Here is a 27,504-nt window from a genome sequence, read left to right as displayed (position 1 = left end):
GAAATGCAATTAGTATTATTAAAAAAAAAAAAAACAATCTTTTCTTGGGTACCATCCATCATTATGCAAGAAAAAAAAAAAAGGGGGAAAGAAGGAACCCACATTCTGCGCTACTTCTTTTATGACAAAGTCAAAAGCGATCCAAATCCCCATATAGAGACCTCAAATCACCAGCCGCGACTATCAAACTAGAAAACACCAAGGCCAAATAAAAATATATATATTTGATTCCTAAGAAACCAAACAAAAAATTATAATATAAAAAAAACCTTCCGACAAAAGCCAGAAAGAAAGTATTGAAAGTGGATTAGTTGGTATTCTTACAATTTCTAGTTCTAATTTTCCGATAATGGGAGATGAAGAGTGGATTATGGTGCGGCGATCCACAGTGTCAGACCTCTGGAATCCAAGCTCAATGGGCTGCTCCCACTCCCACTGTTCAACTTCAAGGCCACTGAAAGTCATTTTCAAGGAACCCGCCAAGTACTGGACCGACGCCCTTCCCATTGGCAATGGTCGTCTTGGTGCCATGGTTTGGGGTGGCGTCGCTTCCGAACTTATCCAGCTCAACGGTAAACTAAAATTACAATTTTCCTTTTCCTTTTCCTGTTTTAGAAATTTTATCAAATTATGTTTAAGCACTTTTTTATGTTTCTGAATTTCCTTTCCCCTCATGTTTAAGTCATTTCCTATTCCTAGCTTCAACCATGAAAACGAAGAAGAGAATGAAAAGACAATTACAAAAAGTATACATTACATTACATGTGGGAATAATACTTGTTTCTGTCTACAAATTATGGGTAAAATTATTTGAAAATGACCGTATATTATGAATTATGCTGTAGAGGACACACTTTGGACTGGGGTTCCTGGAAATTACACAAACCCCAATGCGCCAAATGCACTATCAGAGGTCAGAAAGCTTGTTGATAGTGGTGAATATGCTGAAGCTACTTCAGCAGCAGCCAAGTTGGTTGGAAATCCTGCAGATGTATGTTGCTTCATATCCTTAATGTATGTTTTTAACTTAAAAAAAGGCATGTAAACATATAGAATTTCCAAACTCTTCCTGTAGTTCAAGTCATGGATGACATGTCAGTTGCAGTGATTCTACGGGGAAAATTGAAATTGTTTTATGAAGTTTATCCGGGTGGTTGTCTTTTTATGATGAAGGTTTATCAACTACTTGGTGATATCAAGCTGGAATTTGATGATTCTCATCTGAATTATGCTAAAGAAACGTATCAAAGAGAGCTGGACTTGGATACTGCAACTGTTCAAATAAAATATACTGTGGGTGACGTAGAATTTTCCAGAGAGCATTTCACCTCTAATCCCAACCAAGTTATGGTAACAAAGATTTCTGGAAGCAAACCTGGGTCTCTATCCTTTACTGTATCTCTGGACAGCAAGTTAGATCACCATTGCCAGATAAATGGCAAAAGTCAGATTATAATGGAAGGCCATTGCCCTGAAAAAAGAATCCCACCACAAGTGTATGCAAATGACAATCCAAAGGGTATTCAGTTTTCTGCTGTTCTTGACTTACAGATTAGTAAGGGAAATGGCATGACATCTACTCTAGATGACAACAAGTTGAGGGTTGAAGGTTCAGATTGGGCAATTTTGCTTCTGGTGGCATCATCTTCATTCGATGGGCCATTCACTAAGCCTTCAGATTCTAAAAGGGATCCTACTTCAAATTCTCTCACTGTGTTGAAATCAATCATAAATCTCTCATATGCTGATCTTTATGCACATCATATAGATGACTATCAGAATCTTTTTCACCGCGTCTCACTTCAGCTTTCAAAAAGCTCTACATGTAATTTGTGTCTCAAGCAAAATCAAGATGATAGAGTTCCAACGGCAGAGAGAATTAAATCTTTTCAAATGGATGAAGATCCGTATTTGGTGGAGCTTCTGTTCCAATTTGGTCGATATTTGCTTATTTCTTCTTCACGACCTGGAACTCAAGTGGCAAACTTGCAAGGAATATGGAACAAAGATCTTGAGCCGAAATGGGAGTATGTCTATATTCTGTTTCTCTTATTTTCTCATTTTCTTTCTTACTCTCTTCAATTTGAGCACATGCATGTGTGATTTTGTCATGTCAAACCTTGTAATTATATCTATTGGTTTCATTTCTATCAAGGTATCATCTGGACTGTGACTGACTCTGTAATCTCTGTTCCTCAGTTCTGCGCCTCATTTGAACATCAATCTTGAAATGAATTATTGGCCTTCCTTGCCTTGCAACCTTAGTGAATGCCAGGAGCCCTTATTTGATTTCCTCACTTCTCTATCAGTCAATGGATGTAAAACTGCAAAAGTAAGAAGAGTTTTCTCTTTACCGTAAAACCCCTCTAAACTGATTTACTCTCATATCTATAACTTGTTTGTACCTGCTAGATTACATGGGTTCAAGTATTCAGATTCTTGCAATTACTTGAAAATCATTGGTCCTGCATTTAGCATCAGAGTTGTATGCTACAAAGAGCTAGGATGTTTTAGATATGTACTCGTGTATAATCTATATGCAGATATCTTACTTAGTAGGGTTTTGCCTAACTGGACTAACATAGTGCCTATTCTGCTTTTCCCACCAAGAAACCATAACTTTACAACAGTAGAGCTGGAAAATATTAATATATTATTGCTTATGATTCATATTTTCCTCCTTTTCCCATTCTGCATTTCTTCATATGAAATTCTTTCTAATTCGCGTAATGTAACAGGTCAACTATGAAGCAAGTGGTTGGGTTGTACATCATGTATCTGACATATGGGCAAAATCATCACCGGATGCTGGTAACGTTCATTGGGCATTGTGGCCCATGGGTGGGTCCTGGCTTTGTGTCCATCTATGGGAGCACTACACATATACCATGGACAATGTGAGATCCCAATATTTTTGTAACTTTTTGCCCATTACCCGGAAAAACATCATCCCAAAAATTAGTTCCTTGTTTGAGGAATGCCATTAGTTCTCTTATCTCAGAAATTTTTTCTTGCTGTTGTACATTAAGCATGCACTATGACGTGCCTTCATGACCGAAAGCACAGTTTTATTGATTTCCTTCATTAACTGAGAAGAATTTACTTATTTTAATCTAGCAGCATGGTACTGCTGATACTTTCATTTTCTTATCACATATTACATTAAAAGAATGAGTTTTAAATATTAATGTGCTTCTAGTTCTTCTATTTGATTAGGATTTTCTTAAAGACAAGGCATATCCTTTGTTGGAAGGATGTGGGCTATTTCTGTTAGATTGGTTGATCGAAGGACAAGGAGGTTATCTTGAAACTAACCCATCAACCTCTCCTGAACATGACTTTATTGCTCCAGATGGTAGCCGTGCTAGTGTGAGCTATTCATCAACCATGGACATGGCAATCATAAAAGAAGTCTTCTCTGTGATTGTTGCAGCTGCTGAGGTAAATCCTTTATTCTATAGTTAACAAGAAGAATCCTAGTTCTCCATTTCTCTAAATTCTTTTTATTTTAAGAAATGGTACAGGTTTTGGATAAAAATGAGGATGATCTAGTAAAAAGAGTGCGTAAGGCTCAATCGAGGCTTTATCCAACCAAAATTGCTAAAGATGGTTCCATCATGGAATGGGTATGTTAGTAGTTTGACAAAACTTGAAGTAATTTTTCAAGATCTTGATGTTGAGTCATAAGTTCTGCTGTCCGCAAAATCTGTTGACACTTTTTCCTGGTTAAGAATTTTCCTGTTTGATAGACAGGCACAAGATTTTCAGGACCCAGACGTGCATCACCGGCATCTTTCACACTTGTTTGGCCTGTTTCCTGGACACACAGTAACAATTGAAAGTACACCTGACCTTTGCAAAGCTGCAGAGATTACACTTCATAAACGAGGTTGGTCTTTGTTTGCAATCTGGATTGTTTATATTAACCTTTCAGCACCCTTCTACTTTATTGGTCTTCAGCATCCACCCTCTGCTGTTTGTGTGCTGTGCTTTTTTGGTTTTTAACTAATTGGTTTTCTATGGTGAAAAAGTGTATAATTGAGATGATACTAATCCTCTAGAGTAAAGGCATCCTTGACTAAGACAATACAAAACATATAAATAAAGAATATATGTCAATATTAATTGTCAAAATATGAGATTATATTATTTATTGCATGTGAAAGATGTTTATTCAATGGGATGAAGGACTGTGTTTATGTTGATGGAATCAAGTGATTTGGTTTAGGCTTAGTTGAGTTTGTTGACTATCAGTCTATGAACAACTTGCGGATCCTACCTAAAATAGCACATAGCTTGAGAATTCAATTCTCTATTCTAACAACATTTTTGTGTATTCCATTCGATTAAATTATACTGTAGAAATAATTTTAGGTTTCAAGCTGATTATTTCTAAGAGTGACAGTCAGGCAGCATTTTCTCTTATATTTTCATCATTTTACCAGGAGAGAAGGGACCAGGATGGTCAACCACATGGAAAGCTGCTTTGTGGGCACGCCTTCATAACAGTGAGCACTCTTATCAGATGGTCAAGCATTTAATAAACTTTGTGGACCCGGAACATGAGATAGCTTTTGAAGGTGGACTGTACAGTAATTTATTTGCAGCGCACCCTCCTTTTCAGATTGATGCCAACTTTGGGTAAGCTACACTTCTGTTTTTGCCATCAATTACGAATGTCATTTGGTTCAAACTGTCCTAGTTTGATTCAAGCATGATGCCAGGTATTTGTTTACAAAATTTGGAAGTAAAAGAATATTGTTATGTTGAGACCCGTGCCTCTCTCTTATTTGTTATATCCAGTGATGAACTTCTATGCCTCAGTTTTCATTTCCGTTTATGCGGATTTCTTCCTTAAGCCATAGATTGTATTTGAATTATTCCACTTAAAGATCATCAAAAGAAATCTATTCAGTTGGCTTTTTGAACCTAATTGTTTTTTGCTACCACTGCTTTCAGACATTAAAAACATATACTATTGACCAAGTTGTTATTTTTGCAAATTTTAGTGCAGTCTTATAGCAGCAATTGCAGAAATGCTAGTTCAAAGTACCTTGGAAGACCTTTACTTGCTTCCTGCACTTCCCCTGGATAAATGGGCAAATGGATGTGTGAAAGGATTGATGGCACGAGGGGGAGTGACTGTCAACATATGCTGGAAAGAAGGAAATCTTCAGGAAGTTGGTCTTTGGTTGAAAAACCAGAATTCTTTGAAAAGATTAAGGTATAGAGAAACTATGGTACCTGTAAATCTAACCTGTGAAAGAATCTACACATACAATGGGCAGTTAGAATGCGTGAGTACTTGCTCCCTCATTTAATCAGAAGGATCGGATGCGGATCCTTGTGGATGGTGGACACTCCATAAATTTGAGGAACTTTGGTTCCAATTTCGTCTGTTCTATGTTACGCCAGTAGTTTTGCTTTCTGATCGATACTTGTGGAGGAAATAAAGATTTGCTGCTTTCTTGTTTTGTTGTTTCAGTACATTGCAATGAAATCTGTATTATTGTACCTTGAGCAAGGGCCACAAAATTGTAACAAACCAAGATCAGCGGTTTTTATGGGTCATGTTTGGAACAAAGGCCCAGAAAGTCCGACCAACTTAAAACAGTCGAAAGGCCCATAAAGTCCGTAATTGGAAAAATACCCAAACGCCCCCTTCTTAAACCCTAACCAAAACAGCAACCTCTATCACGATTACAATCTCACGCGTAACGCTTCGCTGGTAAAATGGCCTGGCGGTGTGCAGGATCCTTCTCTCGCTCTGTCATGTCTGCCGCCAGAGCTCCTTAGCTTTGCAACCCTCCGCCGCTGGCCCTCCTTCGTCCGCCGACTTCCTCTGCTCCCCGCCTCCTCTCCTTCGCCCCTTCCAGGTCCTTACTTTAAACAGCTCTTTTGGCTCCTTTTTGGATAAAAAAGAAGAAAAAGAAACGGAAAATTGCTAATTTTTCAGTTAACATTGAATTTTTTTATCATAAATGTATTAGAAATGACAGTCGAGATTTACCGGCCTCCGAATCAATTCCCTACAATTAACGAAGTTCTCGTGGGCGTATTTAGCGTAGTAAGGCCTCGAGTCTATTGGTAAGCGCCTCACCAACCTTAGCATCTGAGCGTAAACACTCAACTCTTTCTTCATCTTCCCTTTGAAAAACTACTGCCGCTTTGATGCTCCACTTCTGAGGCGTTCTTGCTTCCTTGAACTACTAATCGGCCCATTAGGGCACGACTAAAACTGAAATTTGGCTATTACAAAATGACTCCAATTTATGTCAGGCCGGCCTGTAAATCTTTACCCAATGGGCCAGATTTGTGGGTTTAGGCTGGCCAGTCAGCCCATAAACTGACTACACAATTTTTTTTTTTACTCTCTCAGTTTTGCATTATTTGTTATGTATTGACTTTCACGAAAATTAAAAAAATTAATTATTTTAATACATTTAATATTAAAGTTTCACGATTTTTAATATCAAAAAATAAAAAAATTAAATATAAAAAAGTAAAAATTTTAGATGTTTAAAAAATAAAATAAGATATAATTTTGGAACATTTAAAAAAAAGACAAAACATAGAGGAGTATTATTTTAATCAATTTTTCAGATGGAATGAGATTTTTAGAAAAGAAAAAAAAAACCGTCGGCTACTATAATGAAAATTTGATGTTGCACGATATTTGATTTTTTGTACCACCATCCTAGCCCACTAGTCCAAAAGATATTAGCAATAATATTTTAGAAGAAAAATTTTTCGTGTTAAACAATTGTAGTATTTACAAGAAAAATTTTAATGATAAAAATTTAAATTTTAACAATTTTAAAGTATTAAAAAAAATTCTAATCCTACATTTGTGATTATATAAAAAGTATAATTTATCTAAAAAGAAGTATAACATATCTTGTGTGTGATAATTGCAAGTAATTAAGCATATTAGTAGTAAATATCACTAAAAAAAATAAAAAATTAATAATAATTTTTTAGCGACGTTTTATTTTAAAATATAATTAACTTTTGTATTTTTAAAAGCTCGCGATATTTATTATCAAAATATTATTAAATATTTGATTAGTTGTATTTGTATTTATAAACGTCATTAAATACAAAAATTAATGATGTTTAGCTATTAAAACATCACAAAAAAAAAAAATAAAAGTTAAGTAAATTTAAATATAATTTTTTTAGTGGCGTTTTTAAAATAAACATCGTTAAAAAAAAGTTAGTGGTGATTTTTATACAAACACTGTAAAAAAAAAAAGGAATTAGTGGCGTTTACTAAATAAATGTCATTAATTTTTCCTTAAAATTGAAACCCATCCCGTTTTGTTTTCTGTGCGTAATTTTTTTTACTTTCCCAAGCTATTTTGTTTCTTTGCAAACCCGGGCCATTTCTTTTTTTCAATTTGCCATTCTTTTCAAACTCAAGCTGTCATTTATTTGTCGCCTTTCAGCTCCATTTTCCTTTCATGCTTTGTTCAAGTTATTGTTTATTTGCAGTTCAAGATTCGTTTTCTGTTCAAAGTTCTCTATATTTCCATTCCTCCAAGTACTTTTGAAGATTTCACCTGTTCAAAACTCTTTTTTCCTTTCGATTTTTGGTTTGAAAAATTTCTTCGAAACCCATGTTTCTCGAAAACTCATTTGGAACCCATTTTCCCTTTCTTTTCCTTTTCTTCTCCAGTTGACCACTTATGGCCAGCCTGTTGTTTGAAGTTCAATAGCTTTAGAACCTATTTGGAATGTATTTGCTTCTTTTGTTGTATTGGCTAAATGCAATATGCTTAGGTAGTTTGATGTTGTGGAGGTTGTTTAGATGGTCAGAAATTGTGGGAAAATAATGGAAAAAATGATGTTAGGGTTATGCAGCTTGGGTGAAATTATACGATTTTGTTTGATTGAGTTAAATGAGTTAAGTGAGTTTGCGATGTATATCATTTCTAGAGACAAATTAATGAAAATTTATATATGGTAGAATAATATGTGGTGTCAAAGGTAACCGCATCACCAAATACTATATATGCACCAAGAAAATCTACATATGACCATGAAATATTGTCAAGCTTACTATTTTCATTTGTAGTCGTTGGTAATTTTGAATGTGGTGTATCCCACATTGAGTAGAAAGATCACTTATATATGGTTTAAAAGAAATTACTTATGTTATTTAAGTAATTGACTTAAGTATTGGAGTGGGTCAAGTCATTTGGGCTTACTAAGAGTTTTTCTAGTGGGTCAGACAATTTTAAAAGTCAAAGATGGACACTTGAGCTTGTTTAGCAAATAGATTTAATTTTTTAAATCTTTTATTATTATTATTTATTTATTTCGAAATATTAATGATTCTAAATAAACATGTTTGAACAGTGAAAAAATATGATGATATGAATAAACATATCTGAATAAGAAAACATGACTGTTTAAATAAAGTTTATTTAACCAATAAAACATGACTATATAGAATGTCATGCTTTTTTGAATTGGCTTGATTGGTGACTATTCATTTATTATAAATAGATCTTTCTGCTTGATCAATTTCAGTATTTTTGATTTAAAAAGTTTTAAAGCTTTATTGTATCTTATAAACATAATTACCTTTAAGATAATGTTATTTACACCTTAAAGCCATATTTTTTACTTTTTTACTATTTCTGTTTTTCTTAAATTTACTAATAGTAGTATAATCATAAACAAAATTGGCATTTGCAATCTAGGTAGATTACATGATTGAAAGTGTCAGCAATCAAAATCTATTATTGAGTTTTTTTGTTTGAATATTTGCATTGTATTTTCTTTGATATTTTGTTATTGGTGAAATTTGATTCATGAATTTTTGTGTTTTCATAATCTACGAATGGTTTAGTATTGTTTGGATGGTGGGATTTGTAGATATGGTGAGGGATGATCCAACAAACAATGTTTTAGATACAATTTTTTCAAAACTAGGAATGCAGCTCCATAGAAGGAATAACCACCCTCTTGGGATTTTGAAGAAAGGAATATATGACTATTTCAATACTAATGACCCCAACATGTTCGATAAGTTTGATAATCTTTGCCCAATTTTTTTTGTACAATCAATTTTATGCTTTGTTTTAGAATAATTGGTCTATGATATTTGAAAAATTAAAAAAAAAAAGTATATAAATTTTGTATTTGTATCGGTTTGTGTTGATCGCCAAAGGTTGTGTTTAACTTAGGATTACATATATTACTATGGAAGCTTGAACCCCTGTGTGTGATTGTATGTGGGTTAGTGAGTGTAAAGGAAATAATAGTTTTGCTAAAATGTTGAGTTTATAGACATTACTAAAATATGCTCTGAATAGGCTTTTATAGACATTGCTCTCTCCTTGTGTGTGATTGGAATCACTACTCTTAGTTATCTACTTCTCAATTATTATCTTCTACGGATCACCATTTAGTTTTGAGTATGTTTATACTTCTAAAAGCAAATTATTCTATATTCAAAGTATTTATTTAAACTAAATTGAGAGTTTTCCTATTCATGGTTGTAGCATCTTGTGCTTTACGTTTTAAATTTTAGCTTGATGATTTTTTCATTCTTTATTTTATTTTTTTTATCAATTTTTATGTGCATGTGATTTATGGGGCTTTTGCCATTGAATGAAGGATTAAGCCAATGGGATATAAAAGAAGGTGGAAAACCAGAAGTCTAATAAAGGAAGAAATTAGGATGCATTATTGACGGCTTGCTTGTATATTACTTGCCGACAAAAGGACAAGCTATGCACTGTCAAAGGTACAACCTAAGATTCTTTTAACATCTAGATGCTTCATGATTTATCTTTCCTAATGGGTATGAGCTTCCCTGAACCCATGGATTTCAAATAGAAATTTGCTTTGTCGCTAATGAAGCCACAAATAAAGAAATTGGCCGAGCAAAAAAATACATAGTGAAACAACTAGGACTGGAGACTTATCAGTCTGTGGAGATAGGAACCATACATGCTGGTGACTTTATAATAAGTTCTCTTTTTTTCTTAAAAAACTTATCTATAGTAGTGTTTTCTGTAAACAACTGTGTTATTGTTTGCCATATGCTTGGAAGGTTGCACTTTCATTATTGAATATTGTATTGTACATTTGTGCTTACCATTTATGGTTGCCATTGACATTAATTTCTTTAATTATCAGATTGTTTAATAAAATTTCAAATTTATAACATTTTTGCATTTAATTTCAATTGAATTCATGTGTTCTTCAAATCTGTTTTGAAATTCATGGTTTTGACCTCTTTGTAGTTTTTGGATTAGTTTTTAATGAATTCTATCTTGTATTGAGCCAAAAAAATTTTGTTAGATTTCTAACTTATAGAGCTTTAATTATGAAAAACATTAGCTTCAAATTCCATCCACAAAAGTACAAAATTTCTCCAAAATCACGCGTGAACTCGGTTGACAAATTAGTTCTTTGCATAAGTAATAGCATAACAAGGATCTACTCTCCTTCATGGCATTTGGTTTGCTTTTTTTTTTCACTACATACTCTTAGATTTACATGTTTACTTATTGGTTTTCAATTTATTGCATTTATTTTCATGAATTTTCCTACTATTTGGTTAGATTTCTTTGAACATGCTTAGTTTTTTCTAGATTTGTGTATTGTTTGAGTTGTTAGTTCAATGAGCTAGATTTCTTGTTATTTGATGTGATTTCTTTGTTGATTTTTATGGTAAACTTGTTGATGAATCTTACCTTAGCTCAGTTCCAATTCATTTTCCTTATAAGTTTCTATATTTAGCTTTTTCTCTTTGTGAATTAGTAAAATTCTTATGCAACTTAGTTTCTGTTTTTATTTGTTTTAGTAATTTCTTATGATCTTCTTCAGTTTTTTATCTTCAAATCAGTTTCTATTGTAGTTCCTTACAAGCTCTTTTAATTTTTAACTCATGCTCTATTAATTTTGCATCATTTAAACTTATATCAGTAGCTTCAAATTCAATTTCTAGATTTTCTTTTCACTTTCAGTTTCAACTTGCACTTTAAGTTTTTGCATTTTTTCTTCACATTTGAAGTTCAAATTTGTTCTTACTTTAGTTTGTTTATTATTAAATGTAAAAACTTATTTTACTTTATTCATTAGGTTCTTCAACATATTAGCAATCGTAGTGAAAAAATCCTTCATTAAATGACATTACTCTAAGCAGTCATCAATTTTATATATTTTAAAATTTTAATTAATGTATTGAAATAATTTGAATGTTATTGTATTAAATTTTGTATTACATACATATTAGAATAAAATTATGTATTTAGATATTTAAATATTTATAATCTTCAGTTTATGAATTTAAAAATATTTATCTATTTTTTATTCAATTATAATAGTGAATATTAAAATAAATAAAAAAAGTAAAATTTATATTTTAACAGCATTTGCAATGAAAAATAGTGTTAAATTTAACGGCGTTTATGTCTAGAAATACCATTAAATGAAGAAATTTAGCAACATTTTTTTAACAAAATAGTTGCTAAATTTAGTGGTATTTTGCAACACAAACACTATTAAATGAGGAATTTTAGCAACATTTATTCATAAATGCTGCTAAATTTAGAGGCAATTTTTGACACACAAACGTCAATAAGTTAGCGACGCTTTAGAAAAAAACACTTATTTTTTTCAACACAAGTTTAGTCAACGTTCTTAGCAATATTTTTAGCAAACTCGCGAATCGTTTAATGATATTTTTGAAAGTCATTAAATGTAAAAAAAAAAAAAAGCTACTAAAAATCTATTCTAATGTAGTATATGATCCATAAAAATTCTTATGCTAGTAATCTTTATCTCTATCTCAATTTATGTAAATATAAAGATTCGTGTATTCATATTATATTTTATATAAAATTTATATATTATAATTTATATTGATGTAAAAATATAAAATATATTTTTATTTTATTAAATTTATATATAATAATTATTATAATTTTAAATTATATCATATTTTATTTTTATATTATATTATTATATTATATTATAGATTATCATATTTAAGTAGTGTCCTTCTCATTATAACCATTCAATTTAATTAATTACAACTGAAAATGAAAAAAATAAAAAATCTGTACGTGTTCGACCAATGGACTAATTGAAAATTACAAAACTTGGGATTCCAAAGATATTTACGGGGCATTGAGAACAGAGATTAAAGGACTCGGGGCTTCTTTTTTTTTTTTATATATATATATATGATTCAAATTCAGACATGTAAATTGTCCAGTTTAGCATCTTTATTCTGACGTGACACGTCTAGGCCGCTGCATCCATAAAACGTCAAACTAACACGTCTCGGCTTTGCGACAGAGTACATGCAAAATACCATCGCTTTCGTTATCAGGTCATGAAACCAGAAAATGAAAGAAACAAGTGTAGTAAATAAATATAGATTAATTAATAATTAAACCACTTAGCACCACTAGTTCAATTCCAGGGAGTTCTTTCATTCGTTCATGGCTTATGTTACTTGCAAGTTGGCGAATCAACCATCACTCGTTCGTTCCTTAAATTCCTAACTACGTCAAGAATCCTTCTCTCCACAACCAAGTGAACTTTTTCCATCTCCCTAGTACTCCAAACCACACAGCCCTGCCATCCACCAAGCAAAAATGATGGACATTTGGTCTTGGATATGTGAGCTTCCTAACTCTGGAGAGTGGGCCGAATCTGACTTACTACTAATATTTACACTCGCGAGTGCTGGAAAGAAGCAAGGCGACTCGAGTCGTTCAATCCAACTCAGAGTTGAGCGTACCTCCGAGTCTAATTCAGAGGCCTTTCTGATCTTCAAAATATGCTTCGAAGGGTTTCAACCTTCCGACGATGAAAAGCCTATTTGGCTTTCTGACGCGTGTCCTCTATCTTCAGAGCAACCTTTCCTCCCTCTGGTGCTCCAGCTTCTCCAAGAAACCGTCAACCGTTCACCTGCGGTTCCTGACAGCACCTGCCCAAGGTCCCAGCTCCAGAAACTCAAGCCCGAGCCAATTTCTTGGATCATGGAGTCTCACTCACCCGACTCATTTTCAAGTTTCTTTAACTTGGTCTTCCTTACGCGCTTGTTTTGGTTGTGTGCTTGTGATGCTCCTAGCGAAATTGGGTCTTTCTATTATCAATCTTTGCTAGGTCCAAACATCGAAACCTTAACATGTAAACAAGCGCCAGTGCTGCGGACCTTTTTGTTTCCGTTTGGTGTAGACACCGGGCTATGTTTCATGCGAACCCTGGTGTACATTTTGGCAAAATGGATGATTTTAAGGGAAGTTAGCGTTGGATTACAAAATCTAACTCCTTTGCCAAGGCAGCACTTTGGAATTTCATATGCAACTGAGGCTCATGGATTTTGGACCTTCAAGGGATATGCGCCGGTTAACGCCATGAAACTGATGCATTCCAGTGATCAAAGAAGTAAATTTCCTGCCATTGGAGCCAAGGAGTCATTGTTAAGATATGCCCTTGCACACCAGCAGCTTGAGGCAGTCATTCATTTGGAATACTCTGTTGGATTCTAGGACGGTTATATTCAGGTAAGAGCACGTGTTGACAAACGCCTCCACGTGGCTAAACTAGGATTTAGGAAAAAAGAGAATGCCATGGATTATTATTTCGATGAAAGACACTTTCCATCGAGGATCCGAGTTTGGGTTGGGCCGGAAGTTGGGTCAACATATGTGTCCGGGTTAAGCCTGGGTCGCTCAACAAACAATGGTGGAAGAGAAGTAGAAACGCAAAGAATCGTTAAAGAGAGTTTCGGCAAATCGAAGACTTCAGGAATTAAAGCCAAAGCAAGAGTGTCCATGAGGAACAAGACGAAGAACTGGAGTTGGGATCAAGACGCAGAAGGGAATACTGCGGTGTTTGATGCAGTTTTAAGTGACAGTGTGACAGGCCATGAAATTGCCACGTGGAAGTCGTTCGATAATGGTAACAGTCTCAAATGCAACAATAGTTTTCAGAATAGGTATTATGGGGTTAACAGGCCATTTACGAAAGCTGGTGGGTTGGTTTTTGCTGGAGATGATTATGGGGAACGAGTGGGATGGAGATTAAGCAAAGAAATGGAAGGAAGTGTTTTGAAGTGGAGAATTGGAGGGGAAGTCCGGTTAAGTTATTGGCCTAACAACATCAGAAATTCTTATGTCGAGACAATGTGTGTGGAAATGGTGTGATGAAGTTGATTTGCCATTGATTCCCGCAAAATAGAATATTAGAGATTTTGAGCTTGTAGACAACCAATATATAGTGCAAACTATTTTATAGTAGAGGACCTCCTAGGCCTTACTTTGAACAATCGCATTGGATCATAATCCTTTTTTAGATAATTTTTTTTTAAAAAAAATCAATAGTATTAATAAAATCTGGCTTTTTTGCTAGTCTTTATGTACTTGTAACTGAATATTGTATCCTGACTGACAGATAGAAATGGATGCCAATTGTCATGGTCTTTTAGAACGTGTAAGTACTATTTTGATTAAGTTTGTTTCTTTTGATCCCTTGTGTTGTATCACAAGTTTATAATCCATCTCGATAGACTCACATTTCAAATGAGTAGTACTAGTAAAAATTTAAAGGAATGACGCTGAGCAATGACTTAAAAAAAAAAAAGAAGAAGAAAGAATGTTGTTATTTGCATCTTAACTTATTAATACATTCAAAAAATTTAACATTTAATGAAATTATTTAAATAATCGTTAATTATTTATTTTTTACATTTTTTAAAAAATTTATATCTAAAAACTTTTAAAATTTTTTGAAAATATATTTTAAAAAGTTTTTAATTACACTCAAATATTTCGACATAAAATCTTAATTTTATGAAACTAAATATAAAATTAAACAAAAAAATAATAATAAAAAATTATCTTTAATTTTATGTTTTTTTTTAACTTAAATGTTTAAAATTTTCTTTGAATTTGATTAGATTGGGGTTTAAAATCCTTTAGGTTTTAAATTGAGAAGAAAGAAAAAATGGATTATGAGGAGATGAAGTGTTTGAATTTTTGGAAAATTTATATTTTAAATTTAGATTATGTTGAGTAAAAAATTAAGCATTAATAACAATGAGGCAGGAAAAGCGGAAGTCGGAATGCAATGACTGTCACTAAAAAAAAAAAAAAACAATACTTTATTGGGTACATCATTATGCAAAAAAGCAAAAGAAAAAAAAAAAGAAGGGAAAAGAAAGAACCCACATTCTTATATACTTCTTTAATCACAAGTCCAAAGTTGATCCAAATGCCCATATAGATGCCTCAAATAACCAGCCTACTACCAAAACTAGAAAACACCACGGCCCAAGCAAAAAATATATATTTGTTTCCTAACAAACCAAACAAAAAATTATAACTAAAAAAAAAACTTCCGACAAAAGCCAGAAAGAAAGTATCGAAGGTGGATTAGTTGGTATTCTTACAATTTCTAGTTCTAATTTTCCGGTAATGGGAGATGAACAGTGGGTTATGGTGCGGCGACCCACAGTGTCAGACCTCTGGAATCCAAACTCGATGGGCTGCTCCCACTTCCACTGTTCAACTTCAAGGCCACTGAAAGTCATTTTCAAGGAACCCGCCAAGTACTGGACCGACGCCCTTCCCATTGGCAATGGTCGTCTTGGTGCCATGGTTTGGGGTGGCGTCGCTTCCGAACTTATCCAGCTAAACGGTAAACTAAAATTACAATTTTCCTTTTCCTTTTCCTTTTTTAGAAATTTTATCAAATTATGTTTAAGCACTTGTTTATGTTTCTGAATTTCCTTTACCCTCATGTTTAAGTCATTTCCTATTCCTAGCTTCAACCATGAAAACAAAGAAGAGAATGAAAAGACCATTACAAAATGTATACATTACATTACATGTGGGTATAACACTTGTTTCTGTCTACAAATTATGGGTAAAATTAGTTGAAAATGACCGTATATTATGAATTATGCTGTAGAGGACACACTTTGGACTGGGGTTCCTGGAAATTACACAAACCCCAATGCGCCAAATGCACTATCAGAGGTTAGAAAGCTTGTTGATAGTGGAGAATATGCTGAAGCTACTTCAGCAGCAGCCAAGTTGGTTGGAAATCCTGCAGATGTATGTTGCTTCATATCCTTTATGTATTTTTTAACTTGAAAAAAGGCATGTAAATATATAGAATTTCCAAACTCTTCCTGTAGTTTAAGTCATGAATTAGATGTCAGTTGCAGTGATTCTACGGGAAAAATTGAAATTGTTTTAAGAAGTTTATCCGGGTGGTTGTCTTTTTATGATGAAGGTTTATCAACTACTTGGTGATATCAAGCTGGAATTTGATGATTCTCATCTGAATTATGCTAAAGAAACGTATCAAAGAGAGCTGGACTTGGATACTGCAACTGTTCAAATAAAATATACTGTGGGTGACGTAGAATTTTCCAGAGAGCATTTCACCTCTAATCCCAACCAAGTTATGGTAACAAAGATTGCTGGAAGCAAACCTGGGTCTTTATCCTTTACTGTATCACTGGACAGCAAGTTAGATCACCATTGCCAGATGAACGGCAAAAGTCAGATTATAATGGAAGGCCATTGCCCTGAAAAAAGAATCCCACCACAAGTGTATGCAAATGACAATCCAAAGGGTATTCAGTTTTCTTCTGTTCTTGATTTACAGATTAGTAAGGGAAATGGCATGATCTCTATTCGAGATGACAACAAGTTGAGGGTTGAAGGTTCAGATTGGGCAATTTTGCTTCTGGTGGCATCATCTTCATTTGATGGGCCATTCACTAAGCCTTCAGATTCTAAAAGGGATCCTACTTCAAATTCTCTCACTGTGTTGAAATCAATCATAAATCTCTCATATGCTGGTCTTTATGCTCATCATATTGATGACTATCAGAATCTTTTTCACCGCGTCTCACTTCAGCTTTCAAAAAGCTCTACATGTAATTTGTGTCTCAAGCAAAATCAAGATGATAGAGTTCCAACAGCAGAGAGAATTAAATCTTTTCAAATGGATGAAGATCCGTATTTGGTGGAGCTTCTGTTCCAATTTGGTCGATATTTGCTTATTTCTTCTTCACGACCTGGAACTCAAGTGGCAAACTTGCAAGGAATATGGAACAAAGATCTTGAGCCAGAATGGGAGTATGTCTACATTCTGTTTCTCTTATTTTTCTCATTTTCTTTCTTACTTTCTTCAATTTGAGCACATGCAATTGTGATTTTTGTCATGTCAAACCTTATAATTATATCTATTGGTTTCATTTCTATCAAGGTGTCATCTGGACTGTGACTGACTCTGTAATCTCTGTTCCTCAGTTCTGCGCCTCATTTGAACATCAATCTTGAAATGAATTATTGGCCTTCCTTGCCTTGCAACCTTAGTGAATGCCAGGAGCCCTTATTTGATTTCCTCACTTCTCTATCAGTCAATGGATGTAAAACTGCAAAAGTAAGAAGAGTTTTCTCTTTACCCTAAAACCCCTCTAAACTGATTTACTCTCATATCTATAACTTGTTTATACCTGCTAAATTACATGGGTTCAAGTATTCCGATTCTTGCAATTACTTGAAAATCATTGGTCCTGCATTTAGCATCGGAGTTGTATGCTACAAAGAGTTAGGATGTTTTACATATTTACTCATGTATAATCTATATGCAGATATCTTACTTAGTAGTGTTTTGCCTAACTAGACTAATATAGTGCCTATTCTCCTTTTCCCACCAAGAAACCATAACTTTACAACAATAGAGCTGGAAAATATTAATATATTATGGCTTGTGGTTCATATTTTCCTCCTTTTTCCATTCTGCATTTCTTCATATGAAAATTTCTTTCTAATTTGCGTAATGTAACAGGTCAACTATGAAGCAAGTGGTTGGGTTGTACATCATAAATCTGACATATGGGCAAAATCATCAGTGGATGCTGGTAACGTTGATTGGGCATTGTGGCCCATGGGTGGGTCCTGGCTTTGTGTCCATCTATGGGAGCACTACATATATACCATGGACAATGTGAGATCCCAATATTTTTGTGACTTTTTGCCCATTACCTGGAAAAACATTATTACAAAAATTAGTTGTTTGAGGAATGCCATTATTTCTCTTATCTCAGAAATTTTTTCTTGCTGTTGTACATTAAGCATGCACTATGAAGTGCCTTCATGACCGAAAGCACAGTTTTATTGATTTCCTTCATTAACTGAGAAGAATTTACTTATTTTAATCTAGTGGCATGTTACTGCTGATACTTTCATTTTCTTATCACATATTACATTAAAAGAATGAGTTTTAAATATTAATGTGCTTCTAGTTCTTCTATTTGATTAGGATTTTCTTAAAGACAAGGCATATCCTTTGTTGGAAGGATGTGGGCTATTTCTGTTAGATTGGTTGATCGAAGGACAAGGAGGTTATCTTGAAACTAACCCATCAACCTCTCCTGAACATGACTTTATTGCTCCAGATGGTAACCGTGCTAGTGTGAGCTATTCATCAACCATGGACATGGCAATCATAAAAGAAGTCTTCTCTGTGATTGTTGCAGCTGCTGAGGTAAATCCTTTATTCTATAGTTAACAAGAAGAATCCTAGTTCTCCATTTCTCTAAATTCTTTTTATTTTAAGAAATGGTACAGGTTTTGGATAAAAATGAGGATGTTCTAGTAAAAAGAGTGCGTAAGGCTCAATCGAGGCTTTATCCAACCAAAATTGCTAAAGATGGTTCCATCATGGAATGGGTATGTTAGTAGTTTGACAAAACTTGAAGTAATTTTTCAAGATCTTGATGTTGAGTCATAAGTTCTTCTGTCTGCAAAATCTGTTGGCACTTTTTCTTGGTTAAGAATTTTCCTGCTTGATAGACAGGCACAAGATTTTCATGACCCAGATGTGCATCACCGACATCTTTCACACTTGTTTGGCCTGTTTCCTGGACACACAGTAACAATTGAAAGTACACCAGACCTTTGCAAAGCTGCAGAGATTACACTTCATAAACGAGGTTGGTCTTTGTTTGCAATCTGGATTGTTTATGTTAACCTTTCAGCACCCTTCTACTTTATTGGTCTTCAGCATCCACCCTCTGCTGTTAGCGTCCTGTGCTTTTTTGGTTTTTAACTAGTTGGTTTTCTATGGTGAAAAAGTGTATAATTGAGATGAGACTAATCCTCTAGAGTAAGGGTATCCTTGACTAAGACAATATAAAACATAAATAAAGAATATATGTCAATATTAATTGTCAAAATATGAGATTATATTATTTATTGCATGTGAAAGATGTTTATTCAATGGGATGAAGGACTGTGTTTATGTTGATGGAATCAACTGATTTGGTTTAGGCTTAGCTTAGTTTGTTGACTATCAGTCTATAAACAATTTGCGGATCCTACCTAAAATAGCACATAGCTTGAGAATACAATTCTCTATTCTAACAACTGTTTTGTGTATTCCATCGGATTAAATTATACTGTAGAAATAATTTTAGGTTTCAAGCTGATTATTTCTAAGAGTAACAGTCAGGCAGCATTTTCTCTTATATTTTCATCATTTTACCAGGAGAGGAGGGACCGGGATGGTCAACCACATGGAAAGCTGCTTTGTGGGCACGCCTTCATAACAGTGAGAACTCTTATCGGATGGTCAAGCATTTAATAAACTTTGTGGATCCGGAACATGAGGTAGCTTTTGAAGGTGGACTATACAGTAATTTATTTGCAGCGCACCCTCCTTTTCAGATTGATGCCAACTTTGGGTAAGCTAAACTTCTGCTTTTGCCATCAATTACGTGTGGCATTTGGTTCAAACTGCCCTAGTTTGATTCAAGCATGATGCCAGGTATTTGTTTACAAAATTTGGAAGTAAAAGAATATTGTTACGTTGAAGACCCGTGCCTCTCTCTTGTTTATTATATCCAGTGATGAACTTCTATGCCTCAGTTTTCATTCCTTATATGCGGATTCCTTCCTTAAGCCATAGATTGTATTTGAATTATTCCACTTAAAGATCATCAAAAAAAATTTTATTCAGTTGGCTTTTTGAACCTAGTTGTTTTTTGCTACCACTGCTTTCAGACGTTAGAAACATATAAAATTGACCAAGTTGTTATTTTTGCAAATTTTGGTGTCAGCCTTACAGCAGCAATTACAGAAATGCTAGTTCAAAGTACCTTGGAAGACCTTTACTTGCTCCCTGCACTTCCCCGGGATAAATGGGCAAATGGATGTGTGAAAGGATTGATGGCACGAGGGGGAGTGACTGTCAACATATGCTGGAAAGAAGGAAATCTTCAGGAAGTTGGTCTTTGGTTGAAAAACCAGAATTCTTTGAAAAGACTAAGGTATAGAGAAACTATGGTACCTGTAAATCTATCCTGTGAAAAAATCTACACATACAATGGGCAGTTAGAATGTGTGAGTACTTGCTCCCTCCTGTAATCAGAAGGATCGGATGCGGATCCTTGTGGATGGTGGACACTCCATAAATTTGAGGAACTTTGGTTCCAATTTCGTCTGTTCTATGTTACGCCATTAGTTTTGCTTTCTGATCGATACTTGTAGAGGAAATAAAGATTTGCTCCTTTCTTGTTTTGTTGTTTCAGTACATTGCATTGAAATCTGTATTATTGTACTTTGAGTAAAGCCCACAAAATTCTAACAACCCAAGATCAGCGGTTTTTATGGGTCATGTTTGGGACAAAGGCAGAGAAAGTCTGACCAACTTAAAACGGTCGAATGGCCCATAAAGTCCTTAATTGGGAAAATACCCAAACACCCCCTTCTTAAACCCTAACCAAAACCTCTATCACGAGTACAATCTCACGCATAACGCTTCGCTGGTAAAATGGCCTGGCGTGGTGCAGGATCCTTCTCTCGCTATTCTGCCGCCAGAGCTTCTTCGCTCCGCAACCCTCAGCCGCTGCCTCGCCTCCGTCCCCCGACTTCCTCTTCTACCCGCTTCCAGTCCCGCCGCTTCTCCTTCGCCCCTTCCAGGTCCTTACTTTAAACACCCCTTTTGGCTCCTTATTGGGTAAAAAAAGAAGAAAAAGAAACGGAAAATTGCTAATTTTTTAGTTAACATTGAATTTTTTTTATTATAAATGTATTAGAAATGACAGTTAGTCGAGATTTATTGGCCTCCGAATCAATTCGAGGTCCAAGTCCTGTCGTGTTTTTGAAATTATTTACTATCTTTTACTATTCGTTTATTGATGGCAAAAGGTAGCTGTAAAATAAATGTTTAGTCAAGATTTTGAGTCTTATTCGAGTTAGATGGTTCTTTCAATTTAGGGAAAGTACTAATTTTCTTTTCCGTAAATTTCCTAAGATCATATGGTTCAGTGGGAATCACAAGGGACACTTTTATATGAAAGTTATAGTCTGCTGACATTTTTCTAGTGTCAAAAGAAAGCTTGAATCTCTGCAGACATTTTGGTTTTCTTGTAATGTTTCAGGAATTCTGGAGTATTGGGATGTGTCCAATCATTCTTGCCTCTGCATAGCGTGGTTCCCACAGCCCGTCTCACGTCCCACCTGACCGTTAACGCCCGTGCTTGTTGCGAGCTGTCTCATGGTACCTTTCGCCGTACTTGTCCGGATCGCTAGTGATCTCTTTGTGAGTCTTACTATTTCTAGGATACATGGAAAACCGGAGTTTTTCTGGACTTTTGTTATTCACATCTCTTGAGACTTGAATAACTTCAAATTTGCAAAGTAGATATTTAGTGTTTTTATAATTGCTTTATAATTTGTGTTAATTTACCTAAATAGACATAAATTAGATGGATTTGTTAGTTGTTTAAATTCAGTTAATGAGAAGGAATTGGGATTGGGATTTATGGGGAGGAATGGAAAAGATGGGCGATGCATGAGGACTTTCAATCAGCTAAAGGGGAGACAATGATACAACATTGTAGGTTTCTCTTTTTTTGTTATTATTAACTTACTTTTTATTATGAAAGTATAGACAATCATACTTAATCAACAATTTGTAACTAAAGCCTTGGAATATAAACTAAGAAACATTGGATTTAACTGCTTCTGTGGTTGACATGTTTTAGCCTTTTTTCTCTTATTGTTATAAATAAATACTTTCAGGGATCTAGCTCTTTAATATGTTGGTCATTCAGTGTTGCCACTGTCATAGGCAATTTGACAAAAGGAATGGGTGAAAAGACCTAACATTTCCTTGTTAAATCAGTATAAAATTTCATTACCTAATTATGGTCCAGCAACCCAAGAGCAGTGATCTAGCTTTGGTCCTATCGCTTTTAATACTCCTCACAAAGTGACTATTCTCAGATTTTAATTTATATTTTCTTGATTATCAGTACTAGATTTTTTACTTTTGCACCACACTTTTTCCTTATGTTACGCTATAATAAAAAAGGAATTTAACTGTCTTTACCTGTTTAACTTCAGCTTTTCAAATATTTGATCCTTAGTGTTTTGTAGAACATTCATGCTGGTGATTTAGTACTTTGTACCCTATTGGAAAGGGTTGGAAGGTTTCTCAACTGAATGTAATGTTTGTGTTACATACTGTCATTGGTATTTAGTGCCACTGTCTGACTTGGTGGTTAACCACAAATATTAGATTTCCAAAGTGCATTGCACCATGCTTCTAACTAAACTGTTCTCTAATTTAAAAAAATGACATGTTAGGGTGACGGTGTTTCTCACATTTTTGCTTTTGATGATCACTTAAAGCATTTTGCTAAAAGTTTTGCAACTATTGGGAATTCTTGTTACCCCTTATATTTGTAGGCCTCTAGACTCTTATAATTTTGTTACTTTGATTGTGGGTATTCTTCTCAAACTTGGGTTTATAAGGGTTGTGCTTTGTCTTTGTGGGTGAAGAATTCTCTCTTTGACTAGCACGCTTTGCATGTAAGTAAAAATCAATTTCATTAATGATTTGTTGGTTGAATTATATTTGTTATACAACAAATAAATTTGATACAGCTTGAGGTTAACCGTACTTTAACAGCTTATCCTAAGTGATTGAGAACCTTATGTGGATAAATTTTTGCACTTCCATTGCAGGTACTTGAAAGGCCATGGATTAGCACAGCTGAGTGCAACTACCGATTGAGGGAGTCAGAGGTTAGTTTGTCCTGTGGGGAGTCAGAGGCTAGATTTTCTGATTTGGAAATTCCAATAGAAACATGTTTTCTTTTATGCTACTGCCGGGAAGAAACCTGTAATTTTCTTATACGATCACCCTGTAGGCACTTTAGTTGCTCCTATTGATCAATTACTTGTGTTTGTGGTTAGTTTTTGTGATGTATGTTGTTGAAAGCTTTAACATAACTTCTGTTTAATACTTTTGTAGTGTATGATTTCACATTTCTCATGCACATAACAAATTTACTGTGATTGCCTGAATTAGCGCACAAGTTATCGAGCATATTGTGCCTGTAGAGTTTTGATACTTTGCTCAGCACCAATGAGCACATGGGGTGCCTCTAATGAGCACACGCAGTTCGTGCTGTCAGTCCATGCAGCATGACCCACTTGACTGACATGTTTGCGGAGCAATTGAAGCTCCAATTTTGACATTCGGTGGATTGCCCAAAACAATTGGTCATCTAGTGGGAGATGGCCCATGTGCTTCCAGAGCAAATCAATCCCATGGTTGCCTATTTCCACTAAATTGAGCTTCCTCCATTACTGATTTTTCTGTCTAGAACGTTTTGACTGTGGTTCTTTTTGACGGTTTAGTTTATGAACCCTAGTTTCTTATGTCATCTACCTAAGATTGCCAGTTTATCGATGGATTGCCTTTATTATCAATTCAGGAAGAATTCTTTTTCTTTTCTAGAAAAGAAAAGTAACAGAATTGATTATTTTTAACCCTTTATTATCAATTCACAAACTCTTTGCTATTAATCATCTAACTGAAAATTTCCCCAACAGCCCAAAAGAAAATTTTCCAGAAAACGAGAAAAAGAAAACGACCCTGGGAAAGGAAAAAAAAAAAAAAAAAAGAAGCTACTACTTTGTATTGCAAAAATTACATAGAGGAAAACGAGGCAAAATCCAAGTAAAATTGTAAAGTGATGCTTCCCCGTGACTTATTATTTCAGGTTTTTTTTTTTGCTTTATCTCTCGCCACTCGGAATAAAAAAGGGTGGCTTCAAATTCTCATATCACCATCAGAAAAGCAGCCAACCAGTTGGGTATGGAGATTCTTAGGTGTAGAGCAAGTGCTTTTAAAACCAAGTTCATAAAAGTTCAGTGAATTCCAAAAAGTGATAACAATTGAACATATGCCTACGAATCATCACTGTTATCACTAATCACCCTCAGCACCCATTGATCTGATTCGTCTCTTTAGATCTCTCACTTATTTTGGAGAATCCATTACAAAGCAATGCATACGTTGACAAATAATGTTCACAAAGTGTTGATATTCTTTACCCTTTTATCAGCTATCACCGGCCAACAAATGCGCGAATTATAGGTAGAATGTTGAATTTTTTGTTTTAATGTTTAAATAATGATAACTTTAAATTAAAAAAAAAAAAAAACTATTAACCTTTTTCAGATTTCAATGTCAAACAAATTGAAACTAATCCCTTGCATATTTTTTTAACAGGAACCTGCCTCCTTCATCACAAGTAATGCTTGCCTAGAAATCCAACAATAGAGTACTTGACTTATTAATAATTGTATGTATCCTTACTTCAATAATTACTTTCAAATCTTCTTTGTTCACAAATGAAATTGAAATGTTCTTTCTGATCAATAGAAAGGCATGTCAATAATGTGCAAACGATCCACAGGAAATTGATGCTGGTACCAAGTCTTTTGCTAAAACATGAGCTAGTTACTACAGTTCACATGAAATATTTACTACTCCCACCAACCAACCGTTCTTCGGATCCTTTGTAATTGCAACTTGCAATTCTGATAGTCTCGAGGTTAGACCAACTTCACTGCTTTGAGATTCGTTGTTCTTCCGGAGTTCATGTGATTGATGCACGAGGCGCACGTGTCCATTTTTTTTCCTTCACTTACCAAATAAATATAAATCAAACTGTTTCCAGCCATGCTTTTTCATTTTTTTTATCAAATTCCGTACTTGGGAAGAACTCGTAAGCAGTACTATTACATGTTTTTTTGCACACCAGGGAGTAACGGGAACTCGAAATCTAGGGTCTTATGAAACACATTTTTTAGTCTTTTGGTAAACGCCAAGGGCAAGTTGCAAAATGGGCATGAACCTTTACTTGACTTCTTTGTCTTTGATTATCGTCCATTAATTACTCCTAGTCGAAATAGGCTTAATATCTTAATGTCGAAACTAAAAAGGTTGTTTCCTCTAGAAGGAGTACTGTAAGGATCAGATAATCTATGTCACCAAATCCAAAGAAGTTACTGTGTACGGTCTGATCGTCCATTTCTATCAGTGGGATGACAAATAGAGGAGGAGAATTAGTAAGTCATTCAACAGGGCAATTGGGTAGATTTTTAGAATTTTAAAACAGATAAAATATGAAAATGATATGGAACGATAGATTTTAAAATTTTAATAAAAATTATATATAAATTTAATAAAATTAAAAAAAATACATTAAGTGTTGGATATATAAATTTAACATAATAATTTTTATATTTTATATGTATTTGATATAAATAAATATTATATTAATATAAAAATAGTTGTATTTAGGCAAATATATATATATATTTATATGAATGCTAGCACGTCCACTAACGGAGAGAAAGAAGTTGCTAAGAAAGCTGAGACCCAAGTTTTTATAACAAAAAGGGACTTAAGTACAAGTGGGCTCTTAATGCACTTCTCCCTGCTGTTCATATGCTTTGCCTGCTACCTGTTTTGAAGGAAAGCCAAGAAGTCTCAACATGAAGACACCTGCATAGATATTCTTGTCCAAGAAAAACAACTTATTAAGGTACCATCCTATCTTATTTCTTGCTTTACCACCATTATTTCGATTGGCCATTCTCTGGGTCCCATTACTCATCTGCCAGAGTACTTACCTTTTATTCTGTGAATTTATGCTTAAAACACTCATAATCAGCTTGGGGGAAAGTCACCAAAGCTATGATTGTATGGAAAATTAATTTGCTTAAGTGCTTTGGTGAATGGTACAAAAACAAATGGCTAGCGGGAAGCAGTACAAATACTTTGGCGGATTGTGATGATTTTGACCATGAATGCAACTTTGTGTTGGGTTGTCAACCCTGAATTTCTTACTAACTCCTAAAGGAATCATGTAAAGGCGTTCTCATTTGAGGAAAGAACAGAAGCAGAAAGATGAAAGTTGGGAATCCTAAGCTTGATAAGACAACACTAAAGATGACATAAGCATTGTCCCATGGAAAAACCAAAGCATCTCAGGGTGGGGTCTATGAATTGAAATGTGATGAAATTAAAAAATTAAAAAAAAAAGACTAACATCAAACCTCATAGTCTCCATTTGTTTCTCCTCTCCCAGTTTGATCCAACTCTTCAAACTATACCAAATTTCACAAAGACCTTTGTGTTCTTTCGACTTCTTTTGTCGCCCTACCTGATTCTGAATTACGGAGAAATGATTTTCCAAAGAGAAGAAGCGGCTGAAACTGAAAGTATATCTACCAAACAACAAAGTGAGCTAAGAATTAATGATGAAAGCAATGACGCAATTGAAGAGGAGAACCCAGCAGAGTGGTTGAACCTGACCCTCGGGGGGAATTCACTTTCAACAGCTGGAGACTCTGACCCCCACTCAAGGCCAGTTTCTACTAAGGTTTTCTCTTGTAACTTTTGCATGAGGAAGTTTTACAGTTCACAAGCCTTGGGTGGCCACCAGAACGCCCACAAGCGGGAGAGAGGTGCAGCCAGAAGATACCACTCCCAGAGGATGATGTCAATGATGGGTTTGCCAATGAGTACACAAATGGTTAGATCACTTGGCGTCCGACCACATTCCCTTGTGCACAAATCAAGCAGAGATGGAGCTGCAAGTGTAGCAAGATTTAATGATACTTGCACTGGTTTTGGAATGACAGGAATGCACTTTACAGTTGATGATGCGATGGTTTTCATGTGGCCAGGCAGCTTCCGCTTGGATCCTCAACTACCCAAACCACCATCAGACCCATCCAAACTTGACTTGAATCTTCGACTCTAGCTTATCCAGCTATTCTCCTGTCTAAGTTTGGAAGTCTCTTTTATCTCTTATCTTGGAACAGTTCTTGATTTGTTCATCCATGAATTACAGATACTCAGGTTGGAGCCTGACGCCTAGTAACTAGAAGAAACGCCAAGAATATCCTTTCAATGTGCATTGGTATTTAGTTATTAGTATGTCTATTCCTTTTTCTGCTTCCAGCTTCTTCAAAATGCAAGAATCAAGATCACCCCAAGAGATTGTGGGGTGTTTTTTTTTTTTTTTTTTGGTATCAATTGGATCTCTTGACAATAACCATAGAATTGAAATATCCCTTTAATTTTAGTCCTTTCTAGTTTCTTCATGCCTAAATAAATCCAGATGTGTCATGCTGAAAT

General features: G+C 34.6%; 4 protein-coding genes, 1 long non-coding RNA gene and 1 pseudogene across 8 annotated transcripts; 5 read left to right on the top strand and 1 right to left on the bottom strand.

The window, feature by feature from the left end:
- LOC111281787 (alpha-L-fucosidase 2-like) lies at positions 1-5,480 on the top strand. 3 transcript variants are annotated; one of them, XM_022869458.2, is made up of 10 exons: positions 1-572; positions 846-991; positions 1,174-2,027; positions 2,200-2,332; positions 2,739-2,897; positions 3,217-3,441; positions 3,525-3,626; positions 3,754-3,889; positions 4,446-4,641; positions 5,015-5,480. In XM_022869458.2, exons 1-10 carry the CDS (start codon positions 350-352, stop codon positions 5,319-5,321), a joined length of 2,481 nt encoding a protein of 826 aa, XP_022725193.2. In that variant the 5' UTR covers positions 1-349; the 3' UTR covers positions 5,322-5,480. The 3 variants fall into 3 exon arrangements, with proteins under 3 accessions (XP_022725193.2, XP_089617251.1, XP_089617250.1); XM_089761125.1 differs by having other exon boundaries at positions 5,010-5,480; XM_089761124.1 differs by lacking the exon at positions 1-572 and having other exon boundaries at positions 873-991; positions 1,076-2,027.
- A 55-nt stretch (positions 5,481-5,535) lies between these two features.
- Positions 5,536-6,142, bottom strand: LOC111281790 (uncharacterized). Its single transcript, XR_016342328.1, has 2 exons — positions 6,011-6,142; positions 5,536-5,905 (listed from the first exon to the last, which is right to left on the bottom strand). It is a non-coding gene; the product is annotated as an uncharacterized LOC111281790 (long non-coding RNA).
- Positions 6,143-12,142: 6,000 nt separating this feature from the next.
- LOC111281650 (uncharacterized) lies at positions 12,143-14,415 on the top strand (annotated as a pseudogene).
- A 938-nt stretch (positions 14,416-15,353) lies between these two features.
- LOC111281788 (alpha-L-fucosidase 2-like) lies at positions 15,354-23,305 on the top strand. 2 transcript variants are annotated; one of them, XM_022869459.2, is made up of 11 exons: positions 15,354-15,672; positions 15,946-16,091; positions 16,273-17,126; positions 17,301-17,433; positions 17,842-18,000; positions 18,316-18,540; positions 18,624-18,725; positions 18,853-18,988; positions 19,543-19,738; positions 20,114-20,323; positions 23,028-23,305. In XM_022869459.2, the coding sequence occupies exons 1-11, from the start codon at positions 15,450-15,452 to the stop codon at positions 23,074-23,076; spliced, it is 2,433 nt and encodes an 810-aa protein (XP_022725194.2). In that variant the 5' UTR covers positions 15,354-15,449; the 3' UTR covers positions 23,077-23,305. The 2 variants fall into 2 exon arrangements, with proteins under 2 accessions (XP_022725194.2, XP_089617249.1); XM_089761123.1 differs by lacking the exon at positions 23,028-23,305 and having other exon boundaries at positions 20,114-20,583.
- On the top strand, positions 20,807-23,305 carry LOC111282477 (uncharacterized). Its single transcript, XM_022870570.2, has 3 exons — positions 20,807-20,975; positions 21,437-21,597; positions 23,028-23,305. Exons 1-2 carry the CDS (start codon positions 20,827-20,829, stop codon positions 21,585-21,587), a joined length of 300 nt encoding a protein of 99 aa, XP_022726305.2. The 5' UTR covers positions 20,807-20,826; the 3' UTR covers positions 21,588-21,597; positions 23,028-23,305.
- Positions 23,306-25,823: 2,518 nt separating this feature from the next.
- LOC111283085 (zinc finger protein 7-like) lies at positions 25,824-27,454 on the top strand. The gene has a single exon (XM_022871479.2). The coding sequence runs from the start codon at positions 26,546-26,548 to the stop codon at positions 27,125-27,127; it is 582 nt and encodes a 193-aa protein (XP_022727214.1). The 5' UTR covers positions 25,824-26,545; the 3' UTR covers positions 27,128-27,454.
- Positions 27,455-27,504: the final 50 nt, after the last annotated feature.

This window comes from Durio zibethinus, chromosome 5 (genome assembly GCF_047325235.1).
Source record: "Durio zibethinus cultivar Kanyao isolate XHJ-2024 chromosome 5, ASM4732523v1, whole genome shotgun sequence".
NCBI classification, from domain to species: domain Eukaryota; kingdom Viridiplantae; phylum Streptophyta; class Magnoliopsida; order Malvales; family Malvaceae; genus Durio; species Durio zibethinus.
This window is presented reverse-complemented; position numbering and strand designations above follow the sequence as displayed.